This window comes from Cervus canadensis, chromosome 7, assembly GCF_019320065.1.
Source record: "Cervus canadensis isolate Bull #8, Minnesota chromosome 7, ASM1932006v1, whole genome shotgun sequence".
Taxonomy (NCBI): Eukaryota; Metazoa; Chordata; class Mammalia; order Artiodactyla; family Cervidae; genus Cervus; species Cervus canadensis.
The window spans coordinates 47751546-47766036 of record NC_057392.1 but is presented as its reverse complement, the minus strand read 5'-3'; the positions used below and the strand labels follow the sequence as shown (position 1 = coordinate 47766036).

Below are 14491 nucleotides of genomic sequence, written 5' to 3'. Positions count from 1 at the left end.
ATTATATTCCACCTTGTAAGTACAACAGGTAATTATATGAAAACCAGAAACGGAGTTGTTTTTTAGAAGTTAAGTTACTGATGATGTTAAACTGTGTTAGTTTTTTTAAATAACTGACATGGGTCACTTGGATCACTTGAAAGTGGAAAGGAGTTCATTATGTTAGGTATATAATAAATGCCAACACTTGGTTCTCCAACAAAATACAATACACACATCAGAAAGGTCTCAACAAAAATAAGAGAGGTACAATCTATATATGAATAAATTTAAGGAGTGTGAAAAACACTACCAAATTCTAGTAAGAGACATAGGTCAGTAAATGGAGTAATTCTTTGATTTTTAAACAGGAAAGCTCCATATTAAAATGAATGCAATTTTCCCTAAATTAGTCTACTAATGTAATACCAATCAAAAGCCACTGTTTGTTGGGTTAACTGAAAAAACAAATCCAAATGTATCTTGGGACAAACATGTGAGAAATTCTTAGAAATTTCTGAAAAAGATTAAAGGAGAGTAGTGAAGAGGGGCAAGAGAAAAGAGGAGTAGGAGGGCCTAGTCCCATTGAATTATAAAACCAAGTGCAAGTGACTGAAGCAGAAGAGTGCTATCACAGAAACAGAGAAACCATCCAGAAAGGAATCCAAATGGCAGGCAGCATTCCATAATCATGCGGAAAAGATGAATTAACAAACAGCATTAGAAATACAAGCTAAATCTTTGATTCACAGCTGAAATTCATTTTGGTGTAAAGAATGCAGTAGGAATCCATTTTTTCTAAACAGCTACATGTAAAAATAACACAATAGTCTAGAAAATAGAATTGAATATTTTTATAAACTTGAAATGAGAAAAGGCTGAGTATTTTTTCTAGTATATGACTGTAAACATTTTAAAATGTGGCAGCCACCTCATAATTCCTTTAGAATTTTTATGCCCTTCTGAACATGTATGTCTTAAAAATATAAGTAGCAAACTATATTCATTCTTCTTGAAGCTGCTTTTTTACATTCAACACATGAATTTTTTTCCTAAGTCAATTCAAAACAATCTAGTAGTCCATTAAATTGATTTGCCATATTTTAACCAATTCTCTGACAACCATTTGTTACTTTTTAGCTGTCTAAACAATGTTACAATTAAAGCCCTCAATATATCCTCATTCTAGTGTTTCCTTAGAACACAGTTGCTAAAATTCACATTTCTGGGTCAAAGGACATGTGTACCTAAACTTTTCATATTTTCACTTATGAATTTTCTTATCTATATTTATCAGATTTTAATGTTTATGGAATCAAACTGGTATACTTTTTTTTTTACTGCTTCTGAGTTTTCTATCATGCTTTAAAATGTCTTATTATTGTTAGATTGGGCTTCCTTGGTGGCTCAATGGTAAAGAATATGCCTGCCAATGCAGGAGATGCAGATTTGATCTGGTTGTGAAGATCCTCTGGAGAAGGAAATGACAGCCCACTCCGGTATTCTTGCCTAGGCAATCCCATGGACAGAGAAGCCTAATGGGCTATAGTCTATGGGGTTGCGAAGAGTTGGACACAACGACTAAACAACAAGCTTTCAGTACTTGCTGAGATGCCATGATTTTTCTCCTTTAGCCCATTAAAATAATTATAGGTCACTAAATGTGTAAAAACTATAAAACTGTAAAAACTCCTATATCTTCATGTTATGCTACAGTTTAAGCCTAGGATACATTCAGTTTATCAGCTTTTTTTTAGAAGTGCTCCATCTGTATTTGTAAGTTAATTGGTTGTTGTTCAGTCACTCAGTCATGTCCAATTCTTTGCAACCCCATGGACTGCAGTACACCAGGCTTCCCTGCCCTTCACCAACTCCTGAAGCTTGCTCAAACTCATGTCCATCAAGTTGGTGATGCCATCCAAACATCTCATCTTCTGTCATCCCCTTCTCCTCCTGCCTTCAATCCTTCCCAGCATCAAAGTCTTTTCTAATGAGTCGGCTCTTTGCATCAGGTGGCCAAAGTATTGGAGTTTCAGCTTCGGCATCAGTCCTTCCAATGAATATTCAGGACTGACTTCCTTTAGGATTGACTAGTTAGATCTCCTTGAAGTCCAAGGGAGTCTTAAGAGCCTTCTCCAACACCACAGTTCAAATGCATCAATTCTTTGGTGCTCAGCCTTCTTTATGGTCCAACTCTCACATCCATACATGACTACTGGAAAAACCATAGCTTTGACCAGATGGACCATTTTTGGCAAAGTAATGTCTCTGTTTTTTAATACACCACCTAGGTTTGTCATAGCCTTTCTTCCAAGGATAAAGCTTCTTTTAATTTTATGGCTGCAGTCACCATCTGCAGTGCTTTTGGAGCCCAAAAAAATAAAGTCTGTCACTGTTCCCATTATTTCCCCATCTATCTGCCATGAAGTGATGGGACCAGATGCCATGATCTTTGTCTTTTGAATACTGAGTTTTAAGCCAGCTTTTTCACTCTCCTCTTTCACCTTAATCAAGAGGCTCTTTAGTTCCTCTTAGTTTTCTGCCATAAGGGTGGTGTCATCTGCATATCTGAGGTTATTGATATTTCTCCCAGCAATCTTGATTCGGGCTTGTGCTTCATCCAGCCCAGCAGTTTTCATGATGTACTCTGCTCTCTAATTTAAATAAGCAGGGTGACAGTACAGCCTTGATGCAGTCCTTTCCTAATATGGAACCAGTCCATTGTTCCATGTCCGGTTCTTACTGTTGCTTTTTGACCTGCATACAGGTTTCTCAGGAGGCAGGTAGGATGGTCTGGTATTCCTATCTCTTTAAGAATTTTCCACAGTTTGTTGTGATCCACACAGTGTTTTATCGTAGTCAATGAAGCAGAAGTATATGTATTTCTGGAATTCTCTTGCTTTTTCTATGATCCAGCAGATGTTGGCAATTTGATCTCTGATTCCTCTGCCTTTTCTCAATCCAGTTTGAACATCTGGAAGTTCTTGATATATTTAATTGGTATTTGTAGGTAAATGCTAACCTGTTTAGGTTTAGAAATCATGGTTCTGCTAACCTCACAGCAGGAAAATTTGTCTTCATTCTAGGACAGCATAAACAACAGGAAAAAAATTTTTAAATATTTTTCTAGGACTGTCATTTTGTGGGAAAACGTTTTTTATACATACTGGACTTCCCAGGTGGCACTAGTGGTAAAGAATCTGCCTGTGGTTCAGGAGATGCAAGAGATGCGGGTTCAATCCCTGGGTTGGCAATATCCCTTGGGGGAGGAAATGGCAACCCACTTCATTATTCCTGAGTGAAAAATTCAATGGATGAGGAGCCTGGCAGGCTACAGTCCATGGGGTTGCAAACAGTCAGACATGAGCGAGCATGCACATATAACTGGTGGAAAAAACAAAGTGTTCAGAATTGTTTAAACCACCAAGAAGTAACTCTCCTAATTCCCCAAAAAAGCCACTTATAACAATTTAATATATGTGTCATGTCCTATTGGAGAAGGAAAAGGCAACCCACTCCAGTATTCTTGCCTGGAGAATTCCATGGACAGAGGAGCCTAGCGGGCTACAATACATGGAGGTGTAAGAGTCAGACATGACTTGGCGACTAAATCAACCAGTCACATCCTATACAAATGCATGTGCATACATATATACATGCATTCATATGTGCAAATGTATTTTTTAACAAATGGCCTCCTGTTCTGCTACTTGCTTCTTTCATTTTATATAGACAATGGTCAGTATCAAGATAGAGATCAAATTTATTCTTTAACAGCTTCATGGTATACTGCCTGGACATGCCATAAATTGTAAGTCCATAGCAACATTTGTTGTAGTTATCTCCAGTGTTGTACTACTAAGACAATACTATAAGTAATGTCCCTCTACAAATATATTTGTACTCTTCCATATCTTAGCTAAATGGCAAAAAGGAGAATGGGTCAAAGACTGATACTGCCATGCTGTCTGCCAGAAGTGTTTATACCAAACAACTTCATGGGGTAGATTTTGACAGGAAGACATTAGAGCATGATGTAAAAACTTGAGCCATAAAGCAAAGACAGACACATTTTACCATGTAAGAGTTGAAATTTTCTGTTAGACAAAAATATTATATACAAAGTCAGGGTACTGAGGGCTTTTACAAAAATTTAATTTAAAACCTTTAAAATTATAATGATACTAAAGACTATGAGGGTAAGAATCAGTGTATCCTGTTTGTTTCCACATTCTTAGAGCCAGCACTGGTACACAGGAGCTTGTCATATACTAAACAAAATATAAACAATCCAATAGGAAAATAGTCAAAATAAAATTATATACAAGCAAAAAATGGCAAGCAACTATAGAAAAATACGTTCAAATTTTCAACTTAAAAAGGCAAATTAAAACATTTCTCATGTGATCTATGAGACTGGCAAAATTTCACAAGTGCAAACTGGTTTAATTGTGAATGGATAATTTAACAATTCTCTTAAAGTTTTAAGTGTAAGTATTCTTTCACCATTATTTCTACTACTAGGAATTTAACTTACAGAAACAATCATATAAGTACAAAGAAGTAATTTCATTGTACCACTGTTTATAGAAGGGAACAACTAGAAGCAACATAAGTGTCGTCGATCAAAAATCAAATCAAAACTATGGAACATCTATATAATAATATAAAAGAAAAATGTCTAATTGCTTAAAGGGAAACTTGTGGAAGGAAAAAAGAAAGGACTCCTAGAAAAGATAACATACAGCAGGTGTGGGCTGGAGACTGGGGGAAAATAAAGGAAGAGTGCATACCAGAAAGGCAGATTGACAGTTGTTCATCATCCACTGGAGAGGTTTTTTGACTGTTCTTCCCACCTCCCACTTGATTTTCTAGTTTGAGTCCACTGCACATCAGAGGAGCCTCCAGTGGACTTTTACAGTAAGGGTGGTCCAGCAACTTAGAACTAAGAATATTCTGTTTGAAAGAGCCATCCTCATCCATCTGGCACGAGCTCTCATTCTGAACAGTCTCTTCGGACACAGGCCCATCTACACTCCTCACAGACTGATCTGCCCCGGACACTGACAGTTTTACTCTGTCATCACTGACAGTACTTGTCCGATTTTCCTGACCCAGAGCCATAACTTCTCTCTCAGTTTCCAAGATGAACATGTTACTAGAATGATGTTCTGGTAAGGGGATGTCATGAATCAGCTCTGTATACTCCCATTTAGGAGAGGAACAGGGTGACTGGTCCCAGGTGTATGTAGCACTGCCATTCTGTTGGTCAGGGAATGCTTCATCTAAACTAAGCTCCTTGTCCAAGAGAGGGCTTCCTTTAGTGTGGCCCTCAGGCACATGAGAGTTCTTTCCCTTCACCACAGCATCACTGTCCATATCTGGAAAGTATGGTTGATGTGGACAAGAAGGGTCTTTAGGCTCCGGGGAAGGGAATGGGCTGCAACTGCCACCCTCACCGTTCTCCCTCAGGGTCTCTTGATGGTCCCCAGTGACCTGCACCCAGCTTTGCCGGGCTTTTTTTAGCTTGCAAACTTTGCTTTTTGTTCTGAAGTGCTGGGATCTGAGAATCCTGTACCGAAATCTAATCATGGATAATTTCTCATACATCATATGAGGAGATACTTTTATTCTTCTATGTTGGTTAAGTTGAAATTTTTTTGGAATCAAGGGTCCCCCGTTCCTGTGGTGCTCCAGCCCTGGGTAGCAGCCATAACAAAAGCGCTTTCTCTTATGGTTGCTTAAGGTGACCACAATTCTGTCACTCTCACCTGGATTCTGGCTCTCCCCATTGAACTTCATAGGAAAATCACAAGCTTGTGGCTCCGTCCTAGGTCTGTGACCATTGGCCTGACCTAAAACACTATTCACTGGTAAGTCAACAGCTGCCTTCAAGAGACTTTTCTCTCCAGAATATTCATGATCAGAGTTCTTTGCTGATGACACCAACTTCTCTGCCTGGGGTTTCAGGAAGGTCCTTGAGGAGGAAATGAAGTGCTTGGTGTCCTTTCTTTTCACTTTAGAGGAGAAAGTACAAAGATTCTGGACAGCCACATTGCCTTTTGTCTTTGCAAAAAGTGGTTCATCTTGGATCCACGTTTTCTGGATTTGAAGGGCCTTCTTTCTGCACTGGAAATGCCTCAAATGCCTGCTCCAAGTAACTGGCCTTCCCAGCTTGGCTTTCAGAATGCACAAGTGTTGGTGAAAGTAGAACTTCTTAAAGCCTCCAAACCCAGTATTCCATTTCTCAGAAAAGGCCAAGTGGATTCCTTTCCTCCATAGAATTTTCCTCTGTTTTTTCATTTTTCTGATGCATAATGAGATCTGTATGCAGCTGTAAAGAAGAGAAAGAAAATTTTTACTTCTACCCTAAAAATAAGGTCATTATGATATATTCACAGCAAACTTTAGAAAATTGAAAAAAAGCATATGACACTCAACATAAGATATAATGAAATCCTACCTGATCAAGGCTTTTCCCACAATGACATGACTAACTGCTCCAACATAACCCCATTTACTGTGTCTGCCTCTGATAGAAACAAGTTTCAATAATCGTTTCCCAACATGCAGCCAGTTTCTGATGAAGCAGAAAGGGCAGGGAGTCAGGAGAGAATTTGTAAGATTTAGCTTTGTCTCTCATTAGCTAAGTGACTTTAAGCAAGTCACCTGAATTCTGTGTTCTCATTTGTAAAATGAAGGATGGAGAAGGGAGATGCAACCAGACACCATTTAAAACTGAGTCTCTATCAAAACAATTTGTTCCATACAACAAATTTTGTAAGGAAGGAAATACAAAGGGGAGGCAAGGCAGGGACTTTTACTCTGTAAACTGTCAGCCACAGGCAGACAGTCAATAAATGCATGCAGTCAGTGCCTCAAAAGGGAGACCAGCCTCCTCTTTGTCAGTCAAAGACTTTCTGAATGACTATGCAAAGACAGGACCCTATCATGTGCTCTCATCCAGTTATGGTTCTCGCAGTCAAGTGAATATAAGCAAAAAGAACCAACACAGGTATATGTATCTGTGTATGAACTTTAGAAACACACTTACAAGAAAGGGTAGATGAAAATGATGGTCAAAATCAAACATAATTTCCCCTCAGATTTAATAAGATCTAACACCACTAGATAGCATATTAAAAACCAGAGACATTACTTTGCCAACAAAGGTCCGTCTGGTCAAAGCTGTGGTCATGTATGGATGTGAGAGTTGGACTGCTGGACTTCACAGTTGGACTGTGAAGAAAGCTGAGTGCCAAAAAATTGATGCTTTTGAACTGTGGTGCTGGAGAAGACTCTTGAGAGTCCCTTGGACTGCAAGGAGATCCAACCAGTCCATCCTAAAGGAGATCAGTCCTGGGTGTTCATCGGAAGGACTGATGCTGAAGCTGAAACTCCAATACTTTGGCCACCTCATGCGAAGAGTTGACTCATTGGAAAAGACCCTGATGCTGGGAGGGATTGGGGGCGGGAGAAGAAGGGGACAACAGAGGATGAAGTGGCTGGATGGCATCACCGACTCGATGGACATGAGTTTGAGTAAACTCCGGGAGTTGGTGATGGACAGGGAGGCCTGGCGTGCTGCGATTCATGGGGTCGCAAAGAGTCAGACACGACTGAGCAACTGGACTGAACTGAACACTACTGAAGGTTCTTTAACCTAGAAAGAAAGGCACCAGCCATTGCAGGTCTAACAGAAGAAGTGAAAAACCAGTATCCTAATCTCAGCTACTATTAATAGGAGCTTACTAGGAAAAGCTGTATTACCTTTCCGTGCATTAGTTTTCTCTGGAGGAAAAGGAAAAAAGGAGGACTGAACACATGCTTACCTCTGTTCTCTACAAATCTCATTAAGATGACAGAAATGGAGTTTTAAAAAAGGCCAAAACCCTCAATGACAACAAAAAAGGAGGCAAGAGCAATAAAACTGTTGAAAGAAAAAAGCAGATGAATGACTAATAACAGACAGAGCAGGCCAAAAGAGCTGAAATCTAAGCCAGAAGTAGAGGAAGCCAAGTAGCAAGTTACAGGACCTCAGAAAGGCTCAGGAAGCAGAACAACAATAGCCATGAAGGTCAGGGAATGAGGAGAGCAGAAGAAAGAAGGACCAGCTGAAAGTCTGAATAAGCAGCAGTTAGACTCCAAGATCCCTTCCCCTACCATGGCAGATGATCAGTTTCACTTTCTCAGAGGAATGAACCAGAACACTCAGGTGCATCATATACAACTGAGAGCAGGGGCACAAACAAGAGGATAACTTAGTTGTTTGTTTTGTTCTTCTGCTCATGACTTTTTATTTAACACCAAAAACACTTTGTATTGGGGGATACGACTGAGAGACTAATGCGCACACACACAGCCAATTAACAAGCTGTGATAGTTTCAGATGAATAGCTAAGGGACTCAGCCATACATGTACATGTATCCATTCTCTCCCAAACGTCCCTCCCATCAAGGCTGGCACATAACATTGAGCAGAGTCCCATGTGCTATACAACAGGTCTTTATTGGTTATCCATTTTAATAGAAGTGTGTACATGACCTTTCCAAAGTTCCTAACTATCCCTCCACCCACACCGGGCAACCGTAAGTTCCTTTTCTAAGTCTGTGAGTAGCTTTCTGTTTTGTGAGTTCATTTGTATCACTTCTTTTAAGATTCCACATATAAGGGATGTCATACGATATTTCTTCTTTTCTGTCTGACTTACTTCATTCAGTATGACACTCTCTAGGGCCATCCATGTTGCTGCAAATGGCCTTATTTCATTCTTTTTAATGGCTGAGTAATATTCCATTTAATATATGTACCACATCTTCATTATCCATGAGGATAGTTTTACATAGTGAATTCCTTCTGAATCTCTTTCCCCATTGAGTTCCCAGAAAGGTGTGTACCCTCAAAGAGGAGATCAATTCTGGGAGTGAGCGAGGGGTGGGGCAGCGATAGATCACTCAAAGAGAAAAGACCAACGGTATACTGATATTAGGGGATGCCACAAGGACACAGGCCCAAATAATAACCTCCAAGTTTAAGAAACAGTGAGACCTCAAATCCTTCCCCTACCCAAGACTGGAAGTTTCTCCTTCAGAAAGGAAGTTGTGCAGACAAGGGGATCCCAGGAACAGCAGGAAAATGGAATTATAGGAATTACATATTGATCCTAAGCCCCTCAACACTTTCCCACTCATCTCCCTAAACCCTAGCATGCTATCTTATCCATCCAAGCAAGAGATTGGAAGATTATTCTTTGGAGAATTTGATTAATACACAAGAGAATACATAAATACAAATATCCCCCCACAAAATGGCCCAGCATGGCTCGCAGTGTACCCTATAGCTGACAAGTCCCACCACAAGCTCAGAATTTCCAAGTAACTTCTTAGTGGTTCAATGACAGCATAACTAAGAATCACCAGACTTCTAGGGATAAAAAGTAGACCAAAACAAACAGATAAAACTTAAAGCATATTTAGAAAAGCTAACTTAAAAAAACCAAGGAGGACTTACTTCCCTGGTGGTACAGTGGATAGGAATCTGCCTGCCAATGCAGCGGATAGGGGTTCAATCCCTCGTCCGGAAAGATTCCTTATGCCCTGGACCAACCAAGCAGCTGTGCCACAACAGCTGAGTCCGCGCCCTAGAGCCCATGAGCCATAACTACTGAGGCCCAAGGGCCTAGAGCCCATTCTCCCCAGCAAAAGAAGCCATATAATGAGAAGCCAGCACACCATAACGAAGAGTAGCTCTTGCTTACCACAACTAGAGAAAGCCCACTCGCAGCAATGAAGAACCAGTGCAACCAAGTAAATAAATATTATTTTTTTAAAAATGAGGAGGGGAGAGAAGGGAAGTTATTGTTTAATGAAAAGAATTTCAGTTTAGGAAAATGAAGATGGGTCTGAGGATGGATGGCGGTGATGGTTGCACAACAATGTGAGCATATTTAATGCCACTGAACCATATATCTAAAAATGATTAAAATGGTAAATTTTATGCTATGTATACTTCACCACATTATTTTTTTTTAAAAAAAGAGAGGAAAAAAAAAACCCAGTACTACCCTTAAGGAAGAAAATATTGCAGCCACTGGGGAAAAAAGAGTATGTTACATTTTTAAAAGGAAGGATGAAAAACAACAAAAGGCTTAGGCTTAGCTTAAAATGGGGCTAATATTACTTACATTATTTATATAAGTTATATTACCTATATTATAAATATTACTAATATTTAAAATTGAACAATAAAGGCTGATGAAAAAATGGAAAAAAGACATAAGGAAACAATTCAAAAATAAGGATTTTTAAATGTCCTTTGAACATAGCATGTTCAACTTCACGCATTAAAAAACTGTCAAGGGGGCTTGGGAGATAGGCAAAATGGGTAAAGGGAGTTAAATGTACCAACTTCCATAAATAAATATATAAACAAGTCACTCATGATGATGTAATGTACAGCATGGTGACTACAGTGAGTAATACTGTACTGCGTATTTGAAAGTTGCTGAGAGTAAATCTAACCTTCATCACAAGAAAAGAATTGGGGAGGTGGGGAGCCATGTATGGTAATGGATTTAGCTAGATTTATTGTATTCATTTTGCAAAGCATACAAATATTAAATCATTATGTTGTACATCTGAAACTAGTATGTCAATCATACTTCAAAAATTTTGGCAAAAGTTATTACAACATATACTGTTGGTGGGAGAAAAAAAATTTTTATACTTTCCTTGTGGGAATACAAATTGATAAAGTCATTTTGGGGAGGAACTTGGTAATATCTAACAAAACCATACAAATACTTACCTTTTAATCCAACAACTCTGTTTTTAGGAATTTACCTTGAAGATAATAATGAAAACCCACAGGACAAGGTTATTCACAGCAGTGTTTGTAGTTGCAAAATACTGGAAACGTCAGTGCCCATGAATAGGACAGTGGGAGCACAGACCGTGGTTCATCCACACAATGGATGAAGCTGTAACAGGATAAGGATAAGGTCTATGAACACGGAGTACTCTCCAGGCTAAATGATAAAAGCAAAGTTCAAATGAGTGTCAGTGATATGCCACTGCAATAGTTTAGCCAAGAGTGCAGTTAGAGAAAACAGTCCACCCAAGATCACTTCCACTTCTGACAACAGCTGAAAGTTCGGGGAGTTTCCAAAATCACCCCCAGATTTGATAATTTATCAAAAGGACTCACAGAACTCACTGAAAACTGTTAAATTAATGGCTATGGCTTATTACAGTTGAAGAATGTGGATTAAAATCACCCAAGTGAAGAAGTATATACTGAAGAGTCCAGAAGTAACAAATGCGTAGCTTCCAGTTTTCCTCTCCCCATGGAGTAGAGACAGCATTACTCTCCCAGCATCAATGCATGACTAAGTGTGACAAGAACTGCAATCCAGTGAGGCTCATCGAAGTCTGGACGTCCAGAATTTTTATTGGGGTTCACAGGCATAACCAACTGCTCACATGACAGAGCTCAATCTTTAACTCCCCCGGAGATCCACTGATGTCAAAGTCATTACACTATATCACACTGCTGGCTTTTTCTGGTGGGGCCAATCCCATTCTAAATCATACTGTTAGACTACCAGTGACACAAGCCCCCAGGCGAATCAGACACTGCATTCTGAGGCTTTAGAGATTACTTCTTAAAAGCCAAGGATAAAGGCTTTCATCCTGCACAAGCTTAAATTCTTTACTATACTATATACAGCCACCTTTCATAAAAGAGAAAATAGTATACATGTATCTGCCCTTTTGTGCCCCCAAATCAATTAACAGGAAGACAAACCAAAAACTAATGAGAATAGTTACCTACAGGGCATGGTAGATGGGAATAGGGTGAAAAGAATGAGGAATAGGAAAATGTAGAAGGAATGAGAAGGGAGTGGTGCTTCTCAGATTCGCCTTTTTTGTAAAGTTCTGACTTTCAGGACTATGCTAATGTTTCATATAATTTAAAAATATACATATAATTAAAATGAAACAGAAATAACAACAAATGAGCTTAACTGTATCGCAAATAAATAACCACACTGAAAGAATATAGCAGAAAAGAATTAGCCAAAGTAACTTAGGAAAACATTATTCTGACTGTATACATCCAGATAGCTCAGTTGGTAAAGAATCTGCCTGCAATGCAGGAGACCCCAGCTCAATTCCTGGGTCGGGAAGATCCGCTGGAAAAGCGATAGGCTACCCACTCCAGTATTCTTGGGCTTCCCTTGTGGCTGGTAAAGACTCTCCCTGCAATGTGGGAGACCTGGGTTTGATCCCTGGGTTGGGAAGATAACCTGGAGAAGGGATAGGCTACCCACTCCAGTATTCTTGGGCTTCCCTTGTGGCTGGTAAAGACTCTCCCTGCAATGTGGGGGACCTGGGTTTGATCCCTGGGTTGGGAAGATAACCTGGAGAAGGGAAAGGCTACCCACTCCAGTATTCTGGCCTGGAGAATTCCATGGATTCTACAGTCCATGGGGCCACAGAGAGTCGGACACGACTGAGTGACTTTCATTTTTTCACTTTCACACCCCAGAAACAAAAGGATTGTATACAAATACTGTTCTTTAATTAACAAATTTGCTTTTCACAGAGGAGTGAGTTAATTCTTAACTTACATTCTCAGTATTCAAAAATTGAGCAAATAAGTAAATATGTTGTAGATAATCAGAGCTAGGTTTCAGAATGTTGGTGAAAGAAGCTACATTTTGTGGTATCCACATGAACTCATGGTGTTTTATACACACTTACACACAGGTACAGATCTAGAGATACACATGAAAAAAGTGAAGAGATGCACATACTCCTATTTACTTCCTAGCTCTATCTGCTTAAAGAGACTAGAAGCAATTATATCCTAGTAACAAAAGAAATGGTTGATTCCAGAGCTGGGGCAGAAGTAGAAGATGAGCCTGGAATATCACTGTAGTGCCAGAAAGTAAACAAGTGCTCAAAAAAATAATGACATGTCAAAAGAACACAGGAGTCAATTTGAAGGAACCCATAAAGGCCAAAACACCTGAGCAACTGTGTATGTAATAATAGTAATGGCTGATAACTCAAGAATAAACAAATATCCTGAGTCTATAAACAAGGATAAGAGACAATCCTTACAGAGATTTTTCAAATTAATAAATATAGAAGAAATAACGGAACAGAAAAGTTTTACAATTTGCAACTCCTTTCAGAAATAACTGACTCAGGCAAGAATATAAAACTAGAGGGTGAAAATACAATGAGATATAAGCTATTTAATAATCTCAAAGTACCTTCCACAAGATACTTCAAATTACAAAAGGTAAAATTGTGCTTTTCAATAGAAAAATTCAGCAAACATCTCCTTAATCCCCAGTAAAGAGACATATGGACAGCATATGCCTCCTGATGTGGCACATGATCATATGTGTGGTATTCTTGTCAAAAAAACCACCTGAATTTAATCATAAGGAAATAACAGACAAATATACATTGAGGAACACTCTATAAGAAAACTGGCCATGGACTTCCTTGGCAGTCTAGCAGTTAAGACTGCTTCCACTGTATGGGGTGTGGGTTCTACCCCTGGTCAGGAAACTAAGATCCCACATGTCCTGTGATGCAGCCAAAAAGTAAACAAACAAAAAACTGGCCAATATTCTTCAAAAGTATCCATCAAGAAAGAAAAAAACGGAGTGAGCAACTGTCCCAGATTAAAAAGCTAAGACTAAGGAGACAAAACAACTAATGTAATGTGTAATCCTAGATTGGGTCCTAGTCTAGAAAAAGGGAATTGGTGGGAAAACCAAAATAAGATATATAGGTCAGTTAATTCCTGGTTTTGACAACATAATATAAACTGAGGGAAAGCTGGGTGGAGTGTAAATATTTTTGGAAATCTGAAGTTACTTAAAAGTGTGAAAAGTTTAAATTTTTCTTAAACATTTAAAAATTTGAGGACATTCCTAGGTGGCTCAGTGGTAAAAAACCCGCTTGCCAATGCAGGAGATGTTCAATCCCTGGTGGGGAAGATCCCCAGGAGGAGGAAATGGCAACCCACTCTAGTATTCTTGCCTGGGAAATCCCATGGACAGAGAAGCCTGGCGGGCTACAGTCCATGGGGGTCGCAAAGAGTCGGACATGACTAAGCTCAGCACAGCAGCAGCAGTACCCAGAAAGTAGCACAAGATGACAGAGACTGAAAATCATGAAGATAAAAAAAATGAAAAGATCAAGCCAGGAGATCAAATATTCAAATATGTCAAATACATGATTCAAAAAAATTCTCAGAATTAAAGAACATGTCGTGTCCAACTCTTTGTGACCCCATGGACTATAGCCCACCAGGCTCCTCTGTCCATGGAATTCTCCAGGCCCGAATACTGGAGTGGGTAGCTGGTCCCTTCTCCAGGGGATCTTCCCAACCCAGGGATCAAACCCAGGTCTCCCTTATTGCAGGCAGATTCTTTACCATCTGAGAGACAGAGACACACACACACACACACACACACACACGTCTGAG

At 39.3% G+C, this 14491-nt stretch overlaps 1 protein-coding gene across 3 annotated transcripts in view; it reads right to left on the bottom strand.

The window, feature by feature from the left end:
- The window catches only part of SENP5 (SUMO specific peptidase 5), a 48017-nt gene that overhangs the window by 24929 nt on the left and 8597 nt on the right, over nt 1-14491 (bottom strand). For 2 of the 3 annotated variants that reach the window (XM_043473273.1, XM_043473274.1), the window contains exon 2: nt 4773-6313. In XM_043473273.1, the coding sequence (XP_043329208.1) occupies nt 4773-6282 (1510 nt within the window). In that variant the 5' untranslated portion in view covers nt 6283-6313. The remainder of the gene's footprint in view (nt 1-4772; nt 6314-14491) is intronic. The other variant, XM_043473275.1, reaches the window with a different exon arrangement.